This window comes from Bufo gargarizans, chromosome 4 (assembly GCF_014858855.1).
Source record: "Bufo gargarizans isolate SCDJY-AF-19 chromosome 4, ASM1485885v1, whole genome shotgun sequence".
NCBI lineage: Eukaryota > Metazoa > Chordata > Amphibia > Anura > Bufonidae > Bufo > Bufo gargarizans.
The window spans coordinates 422,555,248-422,572,801 of NC_058083.1; the positions used below are offsets into that span (position 1 = coordinate 422,555,248).

General features: G+C 47.3%; 1 protein-coding gene across 1 annotated transcript in view; it reads left to right on the forward strand.

Annotated features, from left to right (window-relative positions):
- The first annotated feature begins 8,230 nt into the window (after positions 1-8,230).
- The window catches only part of KIF26B (kinesin family member 26B), a 338,734-nt gene continuing 329,410 nt past the window's right edge, over positions 8,231-17,554 (forward strand). Inside the window, exon 1 of the mRNA XM_044290742.1 lies at positions 8,231-8,716. Coding sequence (XP_044146677.1) covers positions 8,654-8,716 — 63 coding nt within the window. The 5' untranslated portion in view covers positions 8,231-8,653. The remainder of the gene's footprint in view (positions 8,717-17,554) is intronic.

Sequence of the window (17,554 nt, forward strand, 5' to 3'; positions counted from 1 at the left end):
TGTGACATTTGGGAATGCTCTCAGTAGCGCGTCTACCAACGTGCGCTTGTACTCGCGCATCTTCCTATCATGCTCCAGTGCAGGAAGTAAGGTGGGCACATTGTCTTTGTACCGTGGATCCAGCAGGGTGGCAACCCAGTAGTCCGCACACGTTAAAATGTGGGCAACTCTGCTGTCGTTGCGCAGGCACTGCAGCATGTAGTCGCTCATGTGTGCCAGGCTGCCCAGGGGTAAGGACAAGCTGTCCTCTGTGGGAGGCGTATCGTCATCATCCTGCCTTTCCCCCCAGCCACGCACCAGTGATGGGCCCGAGCTGCGTTGGGTGCCACCCCGCTGTGACCATGCTTCATCCTCATCCTCCTCCACCTCCTCCTCATCCCACCTCCTCCTCATCCTTGTCCTCCTCGTCCTCCAGTAGTGGGCCCTGGCTGGCCACATTTGTACCTGGCCTCTGCTGTTGCAAAAAACCTCACTTCGAAGAGACTGGCCTGAAAGTGCTCCTCCTCCTGGGCCACCTCCTCTTCCATCATCGCCCTAAGTGTTTTCTCAAGGAGACATAGAAGTGGTATTGTAACGCTGATAACAGCGTCATCGCCACTGACCATGTTGGTGGAGTACTCGAAACAGCGCAACAGGGCACACAGGTCTCGCATGGAGGCCCAGGCATTGGTGGTGAAGTGGTGCTGTTCCGCAGTGCGACTGACCCGTGCGTGCTGCAGCTGAAACTCCACTATGGCCTGCTGCTGCTCGCACAGTCTGTCCAGCATGTGCAAGGTGGAGTTCCACCTGGTGGGCACGTCGCATATGAGGCGGTGAGTGGGAAGGCCGAAGTTACGCTGTAGCGCAGACAGGCGAGCAGCGGCAGGATGTGAAGACGGCCCGCACTTTATGCAGCAGCTCTGACATGTCGGGGTAGTTGTGAATGAACTTCTGCACCACCAAATTCAGCACATGCGCCAGGCAAGGGATGTGCGTCAAACCGGCTAGTCCCAGAGCTGCAACGAGATTTCGCCCATTATCGCACACCACCAGGCCGGGCTTGAGGCTCACCGGCAGCAACCACTCGTCGGTCTGTTGTTCTATACCACGCCACAACTCCTGTGCGGTGCGGGGCCTGTCCCCCAAACATATGAGTTTCAGAATGGCCTGCTGACATTTACCCCGGGCTGTGCTGAAGTTGGTGGTGAAGGTGTGTGGCTGACTGGATGAGCAGGTGGAAGAAGAGGAGGAGGAAGCCGAGAAGGAGGAGGTGGCAACAGGAGGCAAAGAATGTTGCCCTGCGATCCTTGGCGGCGGAAGGACGTGCGCCAAACAGCTCTCCGCCTGGGGCCCAGCGGCTACTACGTTTACCCAGTGTGCAGTTAGGGAGATATAGCGTCCCTGGCCATGCTTACTGGTCCACGTATCTGTGGTTAGGTGGACCTTGCTACAGATGGCGTTGCGCAGTGCACACTTGATTTTATCGGATACTTGGTTGTGCAGGGAAGGCACGGCTCTCTTGGAGAAGTAGTGGCGGCTGGGAACAACATACTGTGGGACAGCAAGCGACATGAGCTGTTTGAAGCTGTCTGTGTCCACCAGCCTAAATGACAGCATTTCATAGGCCAGTAGTTTAGAAATGCTGGCATTCAGGGCCAGGGATCGAGGGTGGCTAGGTGGGAATTTACGCTTTCTCTCAAATGTTTGTGAGATGGAGAGCTGAACGCTGCCGTGTGACATGGTTGAGATGCTTGGTGACGGAGGTGGTGGTGGTGTTGGTGGTACATCCCCTGTTTGCTGGGCGGCAGGTGCCAACGTTCCTCCAGAGGCGGAGGAAGAGGCCGAGGCGGCAGCAGCAGAAGAGGCCGAGGCAGCAGCAGCAGAAGAGGTAGCAGGGGGAGCCTGAGTGACTTCCTTGTTTTTAAGGTGTTTACTCCACTGCAGTTCATGCTTTGCATGCAGGTGCCTGGTCATGCAGGTTGTGCTAAGGTTCAGAACGTTAATGCCTCGCTTCAGGCTCTGATGGCACAGCGTGCAAACCACTCGGGTCTTGTCGTCAGCACATTGTTTGAAGAAGTGCCATGCCAGGGAACTCCTTGAAGCTGCCTTTGGGGTGCTCGGTCCCAGATGGCGGCGGTCAGTAGCAGGCGGAGTCTCTTGGCGGCGGGTGTTCTGCTTTTGCCCACTGCTCCCTCTTTTGCTACGCTGTTGGCTCAGTCTCACCACTGCCTCTTCCTCCGAACTGTGAAAGTCAGTGGCACGACCTTCATTCCATGTGGGGTCTAGGACCTCATCGTCCCCTGCATCGTCTTCCACCCAGTCTTGATCCCTGACCTCCTGTTCAGTCTGCACACTGCAGAAAGACGCAGCAGTTGGCACCTGTGTTTCGTCATCATCAGAGACTTGCTGAGGTGGTATTCCCATGTCCTCATCATCAGGAAACATAAGTGGTTGTGCGTCAGTGCATTCTATGTCTTCCACCGCTGGGGAAGGGCTAGGTGGATGCCCTTGGGAAACCCTGCCAGCAGAGTCTTCAAACAGCATAAGAGACTGCTGCATAACTTGAGGCTCAGACAGTTTCCCTGATATGCATGGGGGTGATGTGACAGACTGATGGGGTTGGTTTTCAGGCGCCATCTGTGCGCTTTCTGCAGAAGACTGGGTGGGAGATAATGTGAACGTGCTGGATCCACTGTCGGCCACCCAATTGACTAATGCCTGTACCTGCTCAGGCCTTACCATCCTTAGAACGGCATTGGGCCCCACCATATATTGCTGTAAATTCTGGCGGCTACTGGGACCTGAGGTAGTTGGTACACTAGGACGTGTGGATGTGGCAGAACGGCCACGTCCTCTCCCAGCACCAGAGGGTCCACTAACACCACCACGACCATGTCCACGTCCGCGTCCCTTACTAGATGTTTTCCTCATTGTTATTGTTCACCACAACAACAAAAATATTATTTGGCCCAATGTATTGAATTCAAATTCAGGCCTTTTTTTACAGACACGTAAGCGTGTGTGTGAAGTTATTCAGAATGACCGTATGTGCACCTTGAATATTATATACCCTTTTAGGGATAGATTTCAAATAGCTCTGATACAGCAGAAACCACTAAATTAGGAAATTGCTAAATTGGGAATTGTATTTCAACCCAGAACAAAAAATGTGCTTTGACGGACACTAAATAACTTGACCAGCCACAGCAGTACAGCAGTAACGACAGATTTAGCTGGATATAAATTTGAGGCCTAGTATTTAGGCGCTGGGTGACAGGTATAGGTTTACTGACAGAATTAGACTTGGAAATGCACAGTAGCGTGTGTGTGAAGTTATTCAGAATGACCCTATGTGCACCTTGAATATTATATACCCTTTTAGGGATAGATTTCAAATAGCTCTGATACAGCAGAAACCATTAAATTAGGATATTGCTAAATTGGGAATTGTATTTCAACCCAGAACAAAAAATGTGCTTTGACGGACACTAAATAACTTGCCCAGCCACAACAGTACAGCAGTAACGACAGATTTAGCTGAATATAAATTTGAGGCCTAGTATTTAGGCGCTGGGTGACAGGTATAGATTTACTGACAAAATTAAACTTGGAAATGCACAGTAGCGTGTGTGTGAAGTTATTCAGAATGACCCTATGTGCACCTTGAATATTACATACCCTTTTAGGGATAGATTTAAAATAGCTCTGATACAGCAGAAACCACTAAATTAGGAAATTGCTAAATTGGGAATTGTATTTCAACCCAGAACAAAAAATGTGCTTTGACGGACACTAAATAACTTGCCCAGCCACAACAGTACAGCAGTAACGACAGATTTAGCTGAATATAAATTTGAGGCCTAGTATTTAGGCGCTGGGTGACAGGTATAGATTTACTGACAAAATTAAACTTGGAAATGCACAGTAGCGTGTGTGTGAAGTTATTCAGAATGACCCTATGTGCACCTTGAATATTACATACCCTTTTAGGGATAGATTTAAAATAGCTCTGATACAGCAGAAACCACTAAATTAGGAAATTGCTAAATTGGGAATTGTATTTCAACCCAGAACAAAAAATGTGCTTTGACGGACACTAAATAACTTGCCCAGCCACAACAGTACAGCAGTAACGACAGATTTAGCTGAATATAAATTTGAGGCCTAGTATTTAGGCGCTGGGTGACAGGTATAGATTTACTGACAAAATTAAACTTGGAAATGCACAGTAGCGTGTGTGTGAAGTTATTCAGAATGACCCTATGTGCACCTTGAATATTATATACCCTTTTAGGGATAGATTTCAAATAGCTCTGATACAGCAAAAACCACTAAATTAGGAAATTGCTAAATTGGGAATTGTATTTCAACCCAGAACAAAAAATGTGCTTTGACGGACACTAAATAACTTGACCAGCCACACCAGATTTAGCTGGATATAAACTTGAGGCCTAGTATTTAGGCGCTGGGTGACAGGTATACGTTTACTGACAGAATTAGACTGGGATATGGCCAAAAAATAACCACACTATTGATGGTTAAATGCACTTGGTGTGACAGCTTGACCAACCACACTACTGAGGGTTAAATGCACTTGGTGACAGGCGAAGCTTGCCCCTGATGTAGTATATGGCCAAAAAATAAACAGACTATTGCTGGTTAAATGCACTTGGTGTGACAGCTTCACCCTGATGTAGGATTTAGCCAAAAAACAACCACACCATTGAGGGTTAAATGCACTTGGTGGCAGCTTGTGCTGGCGCAACACAAGACACAAAATGGCCGCCGATCACCCCAGAAAAAAGTGACTGAAAAACGCTCTGGGCAGCCTAAAAACAGTGAGCAATTCAATAGCAGCAGTTCAATCATCCACAGCTGCAGATCGATCACTGGATGGAGTCTTTTGGAGGAGTTAATCAGCCTAATCTCGCCCTACTGTCGCAGCTGCAACCTCTCCCTACGCTAATCAGAGCAGAGTGACGGGCGGCGCTATGCGACTCCAGCTTAAATAGAGGCTGGGTCACATGGTGCTCTGGCCAATCACAGCCATGCCAATAGTAGGCATGGCTGTGACGGCCTCTTGGGGCAAGTAGTATGACGCTTGTTGATTGGCTGCTTTGCAGCCTTTCAAAAAGCGCCAAGAAAGCGACGAACCCCGAACCCGAACTTTTACGAAAATGATACTATACAGTTCGGGTTCGCTCATCCCTAGTTTTTACCAGCTATAACAAGTGCTGGTAATTCTGCATAATCAGACAGCGCATGCCAGTTGGATTATTTTCTATGTGGACTAAATACTCCGTCTTTGCCAAGCTGCCCAGACATGGGTGCACATAGAAATCATAGGGCCCTACAGAAAAACTTAGAATGCAATACCCCCCCCCCCTTTCGCAAATAATATGTTAATTATCTGCTGTCAGATATGGTATTGTTTTGTCACTCTTCTAAGGACTTCTGTATGATACCATTACATATCAGAAAATGAATGGTGTTTATCCCAAATGTTATATTTTTCAGAATTTTTATGCTATAAAACTGCCATAAGTACACTGACTAAACTCCCCCATTGAGCTCCCTATCACATTCTGAATGATAAATCTCTGGCTGCCTTCAGCCACCTCTAGGGGGATCTCAGTACATATGAATGTATATAGCTAGTGCAGAATCCAATAGGCGCTGTATGAATCTCTATCCAGTGAACTCCCCCTAGTGGCGGCTGCAGGAAATTCATTTGACTATGTCCAGAATCAGTGAAGGCAGCTCAGTGCCAGCCTCTTTACAGGCATTCCGTTATTCATTCCGTCATAATAGAAGTAGTCTATGGCCTGCATAACGGATACGTCCTCTCCTGCATAATGGAAACGGGACGGATCCGTTATGCAGGCCATAGACTTCTATTATCACGGAATGCATAATGGAATGCCTCTAAAGGCATTCCGTTATGCATTCCGTCACAGAATTGCGTTATGGTCCGTGGTCCTGCTTATTTTTTCCCCTGTTATAGGATTTTTGTATAGGTTGTTGTTCAATTAGAGCAGGCTGTGCTATATTGTTTTTTTTAGGCTTATTTGTTTTGTTTTTTTCATAGTCGTTTTTTAGGTCTGCAAATTACGGATCCGTAAGCAAGTGTTAAAAATGTAACACAAGCCAAAATAATGTGCAATAAATACATAAGAGATTGTACAGGACAAAATTAGCACCTCCACAGGACACCATACCTCCCAACCGTCCTGGATCCGGCAGGACAGTCCCGGATTTCAGTGGCTGTCCCGGGACGGGGGAGGTATGTCCCGCTTTCTGGCACCTGTCTCTTCTTCCATAGGAAACAGAGACAGTTGTCTGTATTATGATGTAGCAGAGAGACGGCATCGGTTCCCTGCTTCATCATTCCTCCCCCCTGCTGGCTCTCTGCACTTCTGGTCTGTTTGGGGGGGCGGAGCCGGTAGGCAGTCAGCCTCGGCTCCGCCTCCTCCACAGACCAGAGCAGCCATGTCCTGCTGCTGCTAGGAACAAGGTAAGTATGTGGAGTTTCTGTGAGGGGCACATCACTGGACATACTACAAGGGGCACAGCTGGGCATATTAACTGGGAACATAACAGGGCATATTACTGTGGGAACAGCTGGGCATAATTCCGTGAGGGGGCATATAACTGGGGGCGCAGCTGTGAATACTTCCATGAGTGGGCACAATGTGGGCATAAATACTGTTCGGTGGCATGAAGGGGGAAGAATTACTATGTGGGGGCATTAAGAGGACTGGTTGGGATTAGGTGCATAGTTATGTTTTGGGACTGATTTATGATAATATGCAAATATTTATTTGTCTATATACTGCAGCCTGTACTGCTTATACCTCTGTATACTTATAGTATGTATGCTGCTCCTATATATACACCTAAATATTGCTCCTGCTTCAATATACGGCACTCTATGGGGGTCAGTTATCAAACTGGTGTAAAGTAGAACTGGCTTAGTTGCCCATAGCAACCAATTAAATTCCTCCTTTCATTTTCCAAAAGAGCTGAAAAATAGAAAGGTGGAATCTGATTGGTTGCTATGGACAACTAAGCCAGTTCTACTTTACACCAGTTTGATAATTGATCCCCTATGTGTATATAATATTATAACATATATATATATATATAGAAAGCACCGCAGCACATCCGTTGGTGAAAATAGTGGATCTTTATTCACCCAAGCGACGTTTCAGTCTGCTAACTGGGACCTTTCTCAAGCTTGAGAAAGGTCCCAGTTAGCAGACTGAAACGTCGCTTGGGTGAATAAAGATCCACTATTTTGAGAAAGGTCCCAGTTAGCAGACTGAAACGTCGCTTGGGTGAATAAAGATCCACTATTTTCACCAACGGATGTGCTGCGGTGCTTTCTATTTTTGTATTATACACCTTGGTCAGGTGGTTTCATCGCTGGCACCCGATCCTCCATTACCAGAAGTGCTGCCCTGAATTATTGTTATTATATATATATATATATATATATATATATAAAATAGCGGCCTATATACGTATGCAGATGTAGGAGCAGTAAATAGATGGCAGCACATTTTTGGTTCTGGTACAGGGATCTGGGCGCATCCTTTGTACTACCTGTGATTGGGGTTGAGGCGTTTTATGGGTGTGTGCTAAATAAGGAGGCGAGGAACGTGTCCGTAAAAAAATGTGTCTGTGAAAATCGCCTCAATTGTCCAGAATCAACTCATGCCAAGGTTGGCAACCCTGGTGTGGCCCTATGTATATGTTCAGCGTATGCGCTGGGGTATGTGCCTAACATAATCACAAACATAGGTGTCTTTAGCTCTACTACATTTGGTTCACGCACTTTTTTGCTTCGCTCCACCATATTTTGGTCACAAGTGGTGCTGACTTTGGGCCCTCAGAGCTTTACATAGAAATGTTGTGGAGAAGGTAACATGGAGGCAGCAGTACTAGGACCTCCTGTCCCAGGGTGACTGTGTGCATTACAAGCGCTGCCCAGCCTCTCGTAAACCCACATCAAACAGGCGGCCATGCCAATAGCCAGCGCTACAGAGGCACGCTGCTTTTACGAGCGGACCCCTGCCCTCAGCACATAACGAGCGTCCTGTCAGCGGTTACTACAAGCTGTCAGCCCCGAGGACCGGACGGACGGAGCCCCGTTCAGCACGGAGCGTTCCCGCTGCCGCCAGTGAGTGTCAGTCAAGGTGTGTGCTGCAGCCCTGCAAGCTAAGGCACATCCCAGCAGCCGTGTGTACCAGGCGGGAGGAGGGGGCGCGCTCATTCACTCCGCCACACGGCTGCAGCACGGAGCGGCTCCTCTGGCAGCAGAGCACGGTGCCTTTTATAGCGCTGGGGACCGCAGGCTCCTCCCAGACATAGGAGCCGGGGAGCCCCGGACACACGGCTCTATTGCTGGGGACCGCGGCATGGAGCGGGTGTGAGCCCCAGGGACTTGTAGCTAAGTGCCAGGTGTGTGGATGCCACCTTCCTGCCAGGGGCACGCTGGTGGACTGCGGTCAGGAGTGGATGTGCTGCAGATAAGGGCAGCGGTCCATACAGTGATCCTATGTGAGGACGGCTGTCACCTACCGCTCATCGCAGACCGTACAACTGCTGACTGGTGGAGCCACTTACCTGTCCCTGAGATCTGGATGTAAATTGTGCCCGATCACATCGCGCCATGAGTTCGGTGACAGGAAATAAAGAGAGGATCCCAGTCACCTCCAGGAGCAGGAAATATGGGGTAAGAAATGCATGTGTGCCGTCCCATACCAGGGGCAGTGATGTGTGCCAGTGTACCACTATATACATACCAGCCAGGGGGCACATCTGCCACTGATCATATGTAAGCCTCACCATAGGTGCCATATACATGCCATCACTGAGCATCTCATAGGTGCAGTGTGGGTGACCCATCATAGGCATAAATAACCGTGTATACCACCCAGTGGGCACATATAGATCATAGGTATATATTACCATAGGTGCCATATACATGCCATCACTGAGCATCTCATGTAGGTGCAGTATGTGGGTGACCCATCATAGGCATAAATAACCGTGTATACCACCCAGTGGGCACATATAGATCATAGGTATATATTACCATAGGTGCCATATACATGCCATCACTGAGCATCTCATAGGTGCAGTGTGGGTGACCCATCATAGGCATAAATAACCGTGTATACCACACAGTGGGCACATATAGATCATAGGTATATATTACCATAGGTGCCATATACATGCCATCACTGAGCATCTCATAGGTGCAGTATGGGTGACCCATCATAGGTATAAATAACCGTGTATACCACCCAGTGGGCACATATAGATCATAGATATATATCACCATATATGCCAACCGGTGGATAGATTTAATTGCTGGGCATCTCATGGAGGTGCTTTAATGTGTGGCTTAAATAACCATATGTACCATCCAGTGATCATTGGTGTGTGTGTGTGTGTGTGTATATATATATATATACATATACATATACACCCACATATATACCATCCAGTGGGTATATAGCATCTTATAGAGGTGCTGTGATGTGTTACTGATCATGGGTATGTATCACCATATATACAGCCAGTGGACAGATGTCACTGCAGAGCATCTCACAGAGACACATTCATGTGTGGGTGATCATGGGTATACAGCCCCATATATACCAGCTAATGGGCACATTACATTACAGAACATTCTATAGTGGTGCATTTATCATAGGCATATATATTACTGTATATACCGACCTGTGATCACCTAGAGGTGCACTAGTGTGTAATCATAGGTATGTATCATTATATGTACCAACCAGTGTAATCATAGGTATGTATCATATGTACCAACCAGTGGGCACACAGCATCTAGAGGTGTACTAATGTGTGATCATAAGTATGTATCATATGTACCAACCAGTGGGCACATAGCATCTCCTAGAGGTGCACTAATGTGTGATCATAGGTATGTATTATATGTACCAACCAGTGGGCACATAGCATCTCCTAGAGGTGTACTGTCTGATCATAGGTATGTATCATTATATGTACCAACCAGTGTGATCATAGGTATGTATCATATGTACCAACCAGTGGGCACACAGCATCTAGAGGTGTACTAATGTGTGATCATAAGTATGTATCATATGTACCAACCAGCGGACACATAGCATCTCCTAGAGGTGCACTAGTGTGTGATCATAGGTATGTATCATATGTACCAACCAGTGGGCACATACCATTTCTTAGAGGTGTACTAGTGTGTGATCATAGGTACGTATCATGTGTACAAACCAGTGGGCACATACCATCTCCTAGAGGTGTACTGTCTGATCATAGGTATGTATCATTATATATACCAACCAGTGGGCACATACCATCTCCTAGAGGCGCACTAGTGTGTTATCATAGGTATGTATCATATGTACCAACCAGTGGGCACATACCATCTCCTAGAGGTGCACTAATGTCTGATCATAGGTATGTATCATATGTACCAACCAGTGGGCACATACCATCTCCTAGAGGTGCACTAGTGTGCGATCATAGGTATGTATCATTATATGTACCAACCAATGGGTACATACCATCTAGAGGTGCACTAATGTGTGATCATAGGTATGTATCATATGTACCAACCAGTGGGCACATAGCATCTCCTAGAGGTGCACTAATGTGTGATCATAGGTATGTATGGCACATACATATGTACCAACCAGTGGGCACATAGCATCTCCTAGAGGTGCCCTATGAGGTGTGATCATACGCTGTAATATCCCCTGTTGATGTCGGATGATGTGATTTTGTTCTCATCACTCATTGTCATGCTGGAAATAGCTGGAATGGACACAATGAAGACATGCGGTATACTGGGGGGGATACAAGGAATGTGCCTGGTAATTGATGTGCTGTCTATATGTTAGACATGTAGTGATGATTGGAGTTGTAGTGAACACAACGTCCATCCTCTGCATCCCTCCTGATGGACACTCTGGTCTTCTCCTGTTGAAATCTCTTGTCTAAAAGCTGTCATATCTTCAGACATTTCTGACATGTGTTCCTGACGAGGACCATACCAGATAAACGTGAGTGGCTTCGTAGTCCCAGAGATAACTGGCTGTAGAGATGGGCCCCCACGTATATAGGCATGTACAGTAACCGTAGAGGTCAATCTTCATGTCATTGAACTTAGAAGAAATGAAGAACTTGAGTGCTGGTTCCAGGATTAGTTCATTCCTCTCAGGCATACTTCCCTCTGATTACTGCCTTAGAAGATACATGATGAGATACATGTCTCTTACCTACAGTAGACTCGGAGAGCAATTTATGAGGCGTAATTAGCTCTTGTTGGAGGTGTCTCTACCTGTCTTCCAAGACGAGATGACACAGGAGGCGGCACTTGTCCTTGTAGCCTTCAGATAGACATACTAGAGGGTGCTGGTGCCAATCAGGGGTCAGTTTATTTAGGGTGCGAGTCCTGACAAAGCCATCGTCGCCCATGCCTAGACTGCAGTAAACCTTCTGGGGGGGATCAGCAGGACAAAGATTGTCCTCGGTGTTTGCACCACCAGTTCATTCCAGGCATCCCTGGTCCAGCAGGGAATTCATCTCCTCTCCAGTTTGGATATCGGAGGAATATGATCTGCATTGAGGAGGAGCTCAGGGTTTTTCTGCAGGATCTCTGCTCTTGATGAATAGGAGCTTAGGTTGAAAGCAAAATTAGTAGGATTAAGGGGAGTTATTGAAGTCATCATATTAAGACTGAAGCGTGCAGCCCTGTGCAAACATAAGGCAATGCTATGTGACTGCAAGAATGCATGGAGACAGCCGGAGGTATAGAGAAGGGGATCATTGTTCCATCAGCACGGCACACAGATGGGCATAGCAGTGGCGTTTAGGAGAGAAAGGACCATAAAATGCACACGTTGGCAGCGCGTGTCTGCTGTAATGCTTATGCGCTGCATGGATCTATGTGGCGTACCAGCAAAAAACGTTAAAATGTGCCCATCCGCAGTCACGTCTTGTCCAGGGCACAAAGTTTTAGTGTTATGCTTGTGTTTTGCCAAATTTGAATCCTAAAGACTACCCCGTTCACTGCTCCATTTCCTTTGTCTTCCTGCTGCATTACCTAAGCATATCACGACTGAGGAGCCTTGGTGTAGAGGAGGCTCGGCTCGCTGTATAGAGCATGAAAATCATATATAGCGCCTATGTGGTGCAACAGCATAGCACAGGCTGCCAGTCTTCCTGCCACTGCCATGCTGCCCCTTTATTCTGCAATATTAAGGCCAGGACTATATGGTGACATGTGTTGTACGTCCTGAAGATCACTAGGTTGCATTGCCAGTGGGGTCGTGTTGCGATGGTGCCAAGGCTGTTGGATTTTTGGTCACAGGAGACTTTGTTAGGGTAGACGATGATGCAGGTATCGCAGGGCCGCGGCATCTCTGCAGCTTGTTGGCAATTTGGCTGCTTTCAAAAATAATTCTACAGACAATTTGATGTTGTGCACCCCTTCTCCGTGTCGTCCTGTCCTAAGAATGGCAGATTAAGACCTCCTGCACACGACCGTATGGCTTTTTCAGTATTTTATGGTCCATTTTTCACAGAACCGTTGTTCCTTTTTTTGTTTCCGTTCCGTTTTTCCGTATGGCATATACAGTATAGAATAATTACATAGAGAAAATTGGGCTGGGCATAACATTCAATAGATGGTTCCGCAAAAACGGAATGGATACGGAAGACATAGGGTCCATTCACGCCTCCGTGTGTGCTTTGCGGATCCGTGGATCCGTAAAACACGGACATCGCCGGCACTTAATAGAAAATGCCTATTGTCCGCAATTGCGGACAAGAATAGGACATGTTCTATTTTTTTCGGGATCGGTATTGTGGACCTGGAAGTGCGGATCCGCAATCCCGGATCTGGGCAGCACATCGTGCTGCCCCATAGAAAATGAATGGGTCCGCAATTCCGTTCCGCAAAATGTGGAACGAAATTGCGGACGTGTGAATGGACCCATACAGAGTACATTCCGTATGTGTTCCGTTTCTCTTTGCAGACCCATTGACTTGAATGGAGCCACGGAACGTGATTTGTGGGCAATAATAGGACATGTTATATTCTTCAACGGAACGGAAACACGGAAACTGAATGCATACAGAGTACATTCAGTTTTTTTTTGCGGAACCATTCAAATGAACGGTTTCGTATACGGAACGCAAAAAATGGCCCGTAAATGGAAAAAATAATGGTCGTTTGCAGGAGGCCTAAGGTTTGATTTTTATTTTACTTTTTTTAAAGTAAAGCTCCAGATTCAATAGTTTTACCCAAAAAGAAGAACTCTGCGTTTTACCGGTCCGCTGTTATTTCTCCTAGAAATGTCTGAATAAATTGATAACCGGCTGGGGGTGTTCTCACACTGCTTAGGCTAGTTTCACACTAGCGTTCGTCGGTCCGCTCGTGAGCTCCGTTTGAAGGAGCTCACGAGCGGACCCGAACGCCTCCGTCCAGCCCTGATGCAGTCTGAATGGAGCGGATTCACTCAGACTGCATCAGTCTGGCGGCGTTCAGCCTCCGCTCCGCTCGCCTCCGCACGGACAGGCGGACAGCTGAACGCTGCTTGCAGCGTTCAGCTGTCCGCCTGGCCGTGCGGAGGTGAGCGGATCCGTTCAGACTTACAATGTAAGTCAATGGGAACGGATCCGCTTGAAGAGGTCACCATATGGCTCAATCTTCAAGCGGATCCGTCCCCCATTGACTTTACATTGAAAGTCTGAACGGATCCGCTCAGGCATCTTGCGCACTTAGAAAATTTTCTAAGTTATTAATGCAGACGGATCCGTACTGAACGGAGCCTCCGTCTGCATTAATATGATCGGATCCGTTCTGAACGGATCCGATCAAGCGCTAGTGTGAAAGTAGCCTTAGGGACACATCCGTTTGACAAAGGGAATAGTGACAGACAGTTGTCACTTTAGTAATAAATTTCTAGGTGGAGTAAGAGAGGGACAGCACAGTGCTGAGTAATGAGAAATGATGCTCTCTAATTGTTATCCCATAGAGGTATTTACTAAGATAGAGGTATCAGGCGTGGTGACAGTGTTGGGTTACAGTCACAGGTCCGTATAGGGCTTTACGGCAGTTTATTATTGGACACAATCCCACATTTAATGGGAGTGACTCCTATAATAAACTGGTGCTAGCCTCCTAATAAGCAGGCCTCCTATACGCCCTGCGCCCCTGGACAGTTTTATAGCTGTGTAATATATGTCTTATATTAGTGATGGCAGTTGTCATACATATAGCATGCATGTGGTTACTTCCCATCGTCTAATGATCCTGTATGCTGGGAGTACAGCCAGTGGATTAGCTCTGACCATTACAGGCCCCGACACTTCACTGTCACATAGGCACATAGGATTTTTGCAAAAAAGGTCATACGGTGGTTGGTTTGGGTAGAAAAGGGAGGATTTTCTGCAGCTGAATTTCTGCTATGGATTTTGCTGCATTTCCACTGTGGATTTGTTCCTATTTGGCTGCGGATATGTCACAGATTACACCCCATGCAATGCCAAGGGTGAAACCTGCAGCGTCAAAGTGCAGTTTTGCCGAATGCAAATCATTGGCGACAACTCCACAGACCTTACACACCCTGAAAGATTCGGTATCAGGTTTAGCGAATTTCCCTAAAGAAAATCCACCTTTAGGGCTCATGCACACAACCGTATGTATTTTGTGGTCCGCAAAAAATACGGATGACATCCGTGTGCATTCCTTATTTTGCAGAACGGAACAGCTGGCCCCTAATAGAACAGTCCTATCCTTGTCCATAATGGGGACAATAATAGGACATGTTCTATTTTTTTGTGGAACGGAAATACCGACATAAGAAAACGGAATGCACACAGAGTAACTTCAGTTTTTTTTGCGGACCCATTGAAGTAAATGGTTCCGCATACGGTCCGCAAAAAAAATGGAATGGGCATGGAAAGAAAATATGTTTGTGTGCATGAGCCCTTAGCAAGACAGAAACGGATGTTTTACAGGGACCGATGATTGCGTTTTTCCGCCGGCACCAAACATCAAGGCATCTGTGCAGCAGATCAGCCTGTATAAACAAGGATCTGCTGCCCAGAAAGAATGAAACTGTACGGTGAGAAGTGATCGCTGCAGCTATAACCCGTCCCCTGCAGGGGAGATGATTGTGGAGCTCTCATCTCCCTGCTCACCAGGCCATTATCCGGAGCATACTGTATAAAAAGGACCCGAATTGAAAAAATTGACCTGTTAGGCTACTTTCACACTTGCGGCAGGACGGGCAGGCTGTTCACCATGTCGGATACGTCCTGAGGCTATTTCACCGTGCCGCCGGACCGCCGTTCCGTCCCCATTGACTATAATGGGGACGGGGGCGGAGCTCCGGCGCAGCACAGCGGTGCACGGCGAAAGGCCGCCGGACTAAAATTACTGCATGTCAGGCTTTTTAGTTCGGCGGCTTTCACCGTGCTGCGCCGGAGCTCCGCCCCCATCCTCATTATAGTCAATGGGGACGGAGCGGTGGTCCGGCGGCACAGCGAAATAGCGGCAGGACGGATCCGACATGGTGAACAGCTTGTCGGATCCGTCCTGCTGCAAGTGTGAAAGTACCCTTACTGTTACTCTTTCTTACCACATTTATTATTATGTGTTTTAGACACTTTTTGTGCCTTGCTTGACAGAGGGGTGCGGCTTAGCGGGAAATGATTATGGCTTAATGACAAAGAGGGGTGAATAAGGCTACTTTCACACTATCATTTTTTGCGGATCCGTCATGGATCTGCAAAAACGCTCCCGTTACAATAATACAACCGCATGTGTCCGTCATGAACGGATCCAGTTGTATTATGTCTTCTATACATTGAAAGTCAATGGGGGACGGATCCGTTTTCTATTGTGTCAGAGAAAACGGATCCGTCCTGGCACACAATTTAAGTCAATGGGGACGGATCCGTTTTCTCTGACACAATAGAGAACGTTTTGCTCCGCTTCGTCAGGCGGACAGCAAAGCGCTGCAGGCAGCATTTTGGTGTCCCCCTCCAGAGCGGAATGGTGACTGATCAGAGGCAAACTGATGCATTCTGAGCGGATCCTTTTCCATTCAGAATGCAATTCCAATGTTTTGGACCGCTTGTGAGAGCCCATGGCGGATCTCACAAACGGAAAGAAGGACAGTGTGGCTCCATCTTAAGGATAGCTTGGTGGTGTAGGTAGTAGTTGGCTATGCCGGACCCATTGCAAGTGTTAGGACTGGTGTAAGACTTCCAGAAGCTTTCATCAGGAAAATTGGTTTCTTTATAGTCAGTACGCCAGCAGTATGCAGTTCTGTATTGCAGCCTTTGGCTCTCATTAGAGGCTGAGGTCCTTTGAAGACCACTAAAAACCATATGTAGCAGTTCACAGCAAGCAGATGACATGAAAGAGCGCGGTACACTGATTGCTGTTTGTTTGAAGAGCCAGTGCTGTTACAGCATGACGTCAGTGGGGGGCTTGTATGATGTGCCGGGACAATGGAAAGCAGCCAGAGCAAGGGTTCTTCTCAGATCTCTAGAACTTCATCTACTCCTCAAAGTTCCCTTGTCTCCTAGCAAATACATCTATCTATCTATCTATCTATCTATCTATCTATCTATCTATCTATCTACCCATCCAAATATCTTTATTAAGAGAGGCTTGCAGGTATGATACTATGGCTAGCATTTTATTTTTTGTCAGCCATTAAGAGGAATCATACCTGCAAGACTCTTATTGTATTTCTCCTAAAGAGAACCTGTCACCATGTAAATGAGAAGTAATTGGCAGGCAGCCTGTTATAGAGCAGGATGAGCTGAGCAGATTGATATATAGTTTTATGGGAAAAGATTCATTAAAATTTTTCTCATTCTGAGCTTTGAAGTCAAGGAGATGGTCCATCCAGGCAAGGTTGTCACTCACTGATAGGACCACCTCCTTGACTTCCAGAATGAGCAGGAAATTAAACAAGTAAATCATAAGCTATACTCAAAATGTTCTCATGAAACTATATATCGGTCTGCTGTAATATGCTGCCTTCAGCTCAGACGCCATGTTTAACATGACAGGTTCATGTTAGGGTCCATTCACCGTCTGTAAGTGTTTTTTGCGGATCCGCAAAACACGGACACCGTCAACGTGCATTCCGCAATTTGCGGACCGCACATCGCCGTCACTAAAAAAGAAAATGCCTATGCGGATGCGGATAGCACATTTCGGCCCCATTGAAAATGAATGGGTCTGCACCCGTTCCGCAAAATTGCAGAACGGATGCGGACCCATTTTGCGGGCCAGGCGCATTCGCGCACTTTGCTCAAAGAAGCCGCTGCCAGGAGTCTGCGGCGCATCAGGCTGAGCATAGTGCGCAGGCGCCGGATCTAGCGGAGGGCTGGCCGGATCTGGCGGAGGCGGCGCTGAAGTGAGGAAGGCGGTGATTATGACTGGGAAGGAGGCGCTCGGCACCAGACGTCCGGGCACCCTGTATTAACTGACGTCCCCTTGGGCACCTTAGATAGGCGATTGACTGGT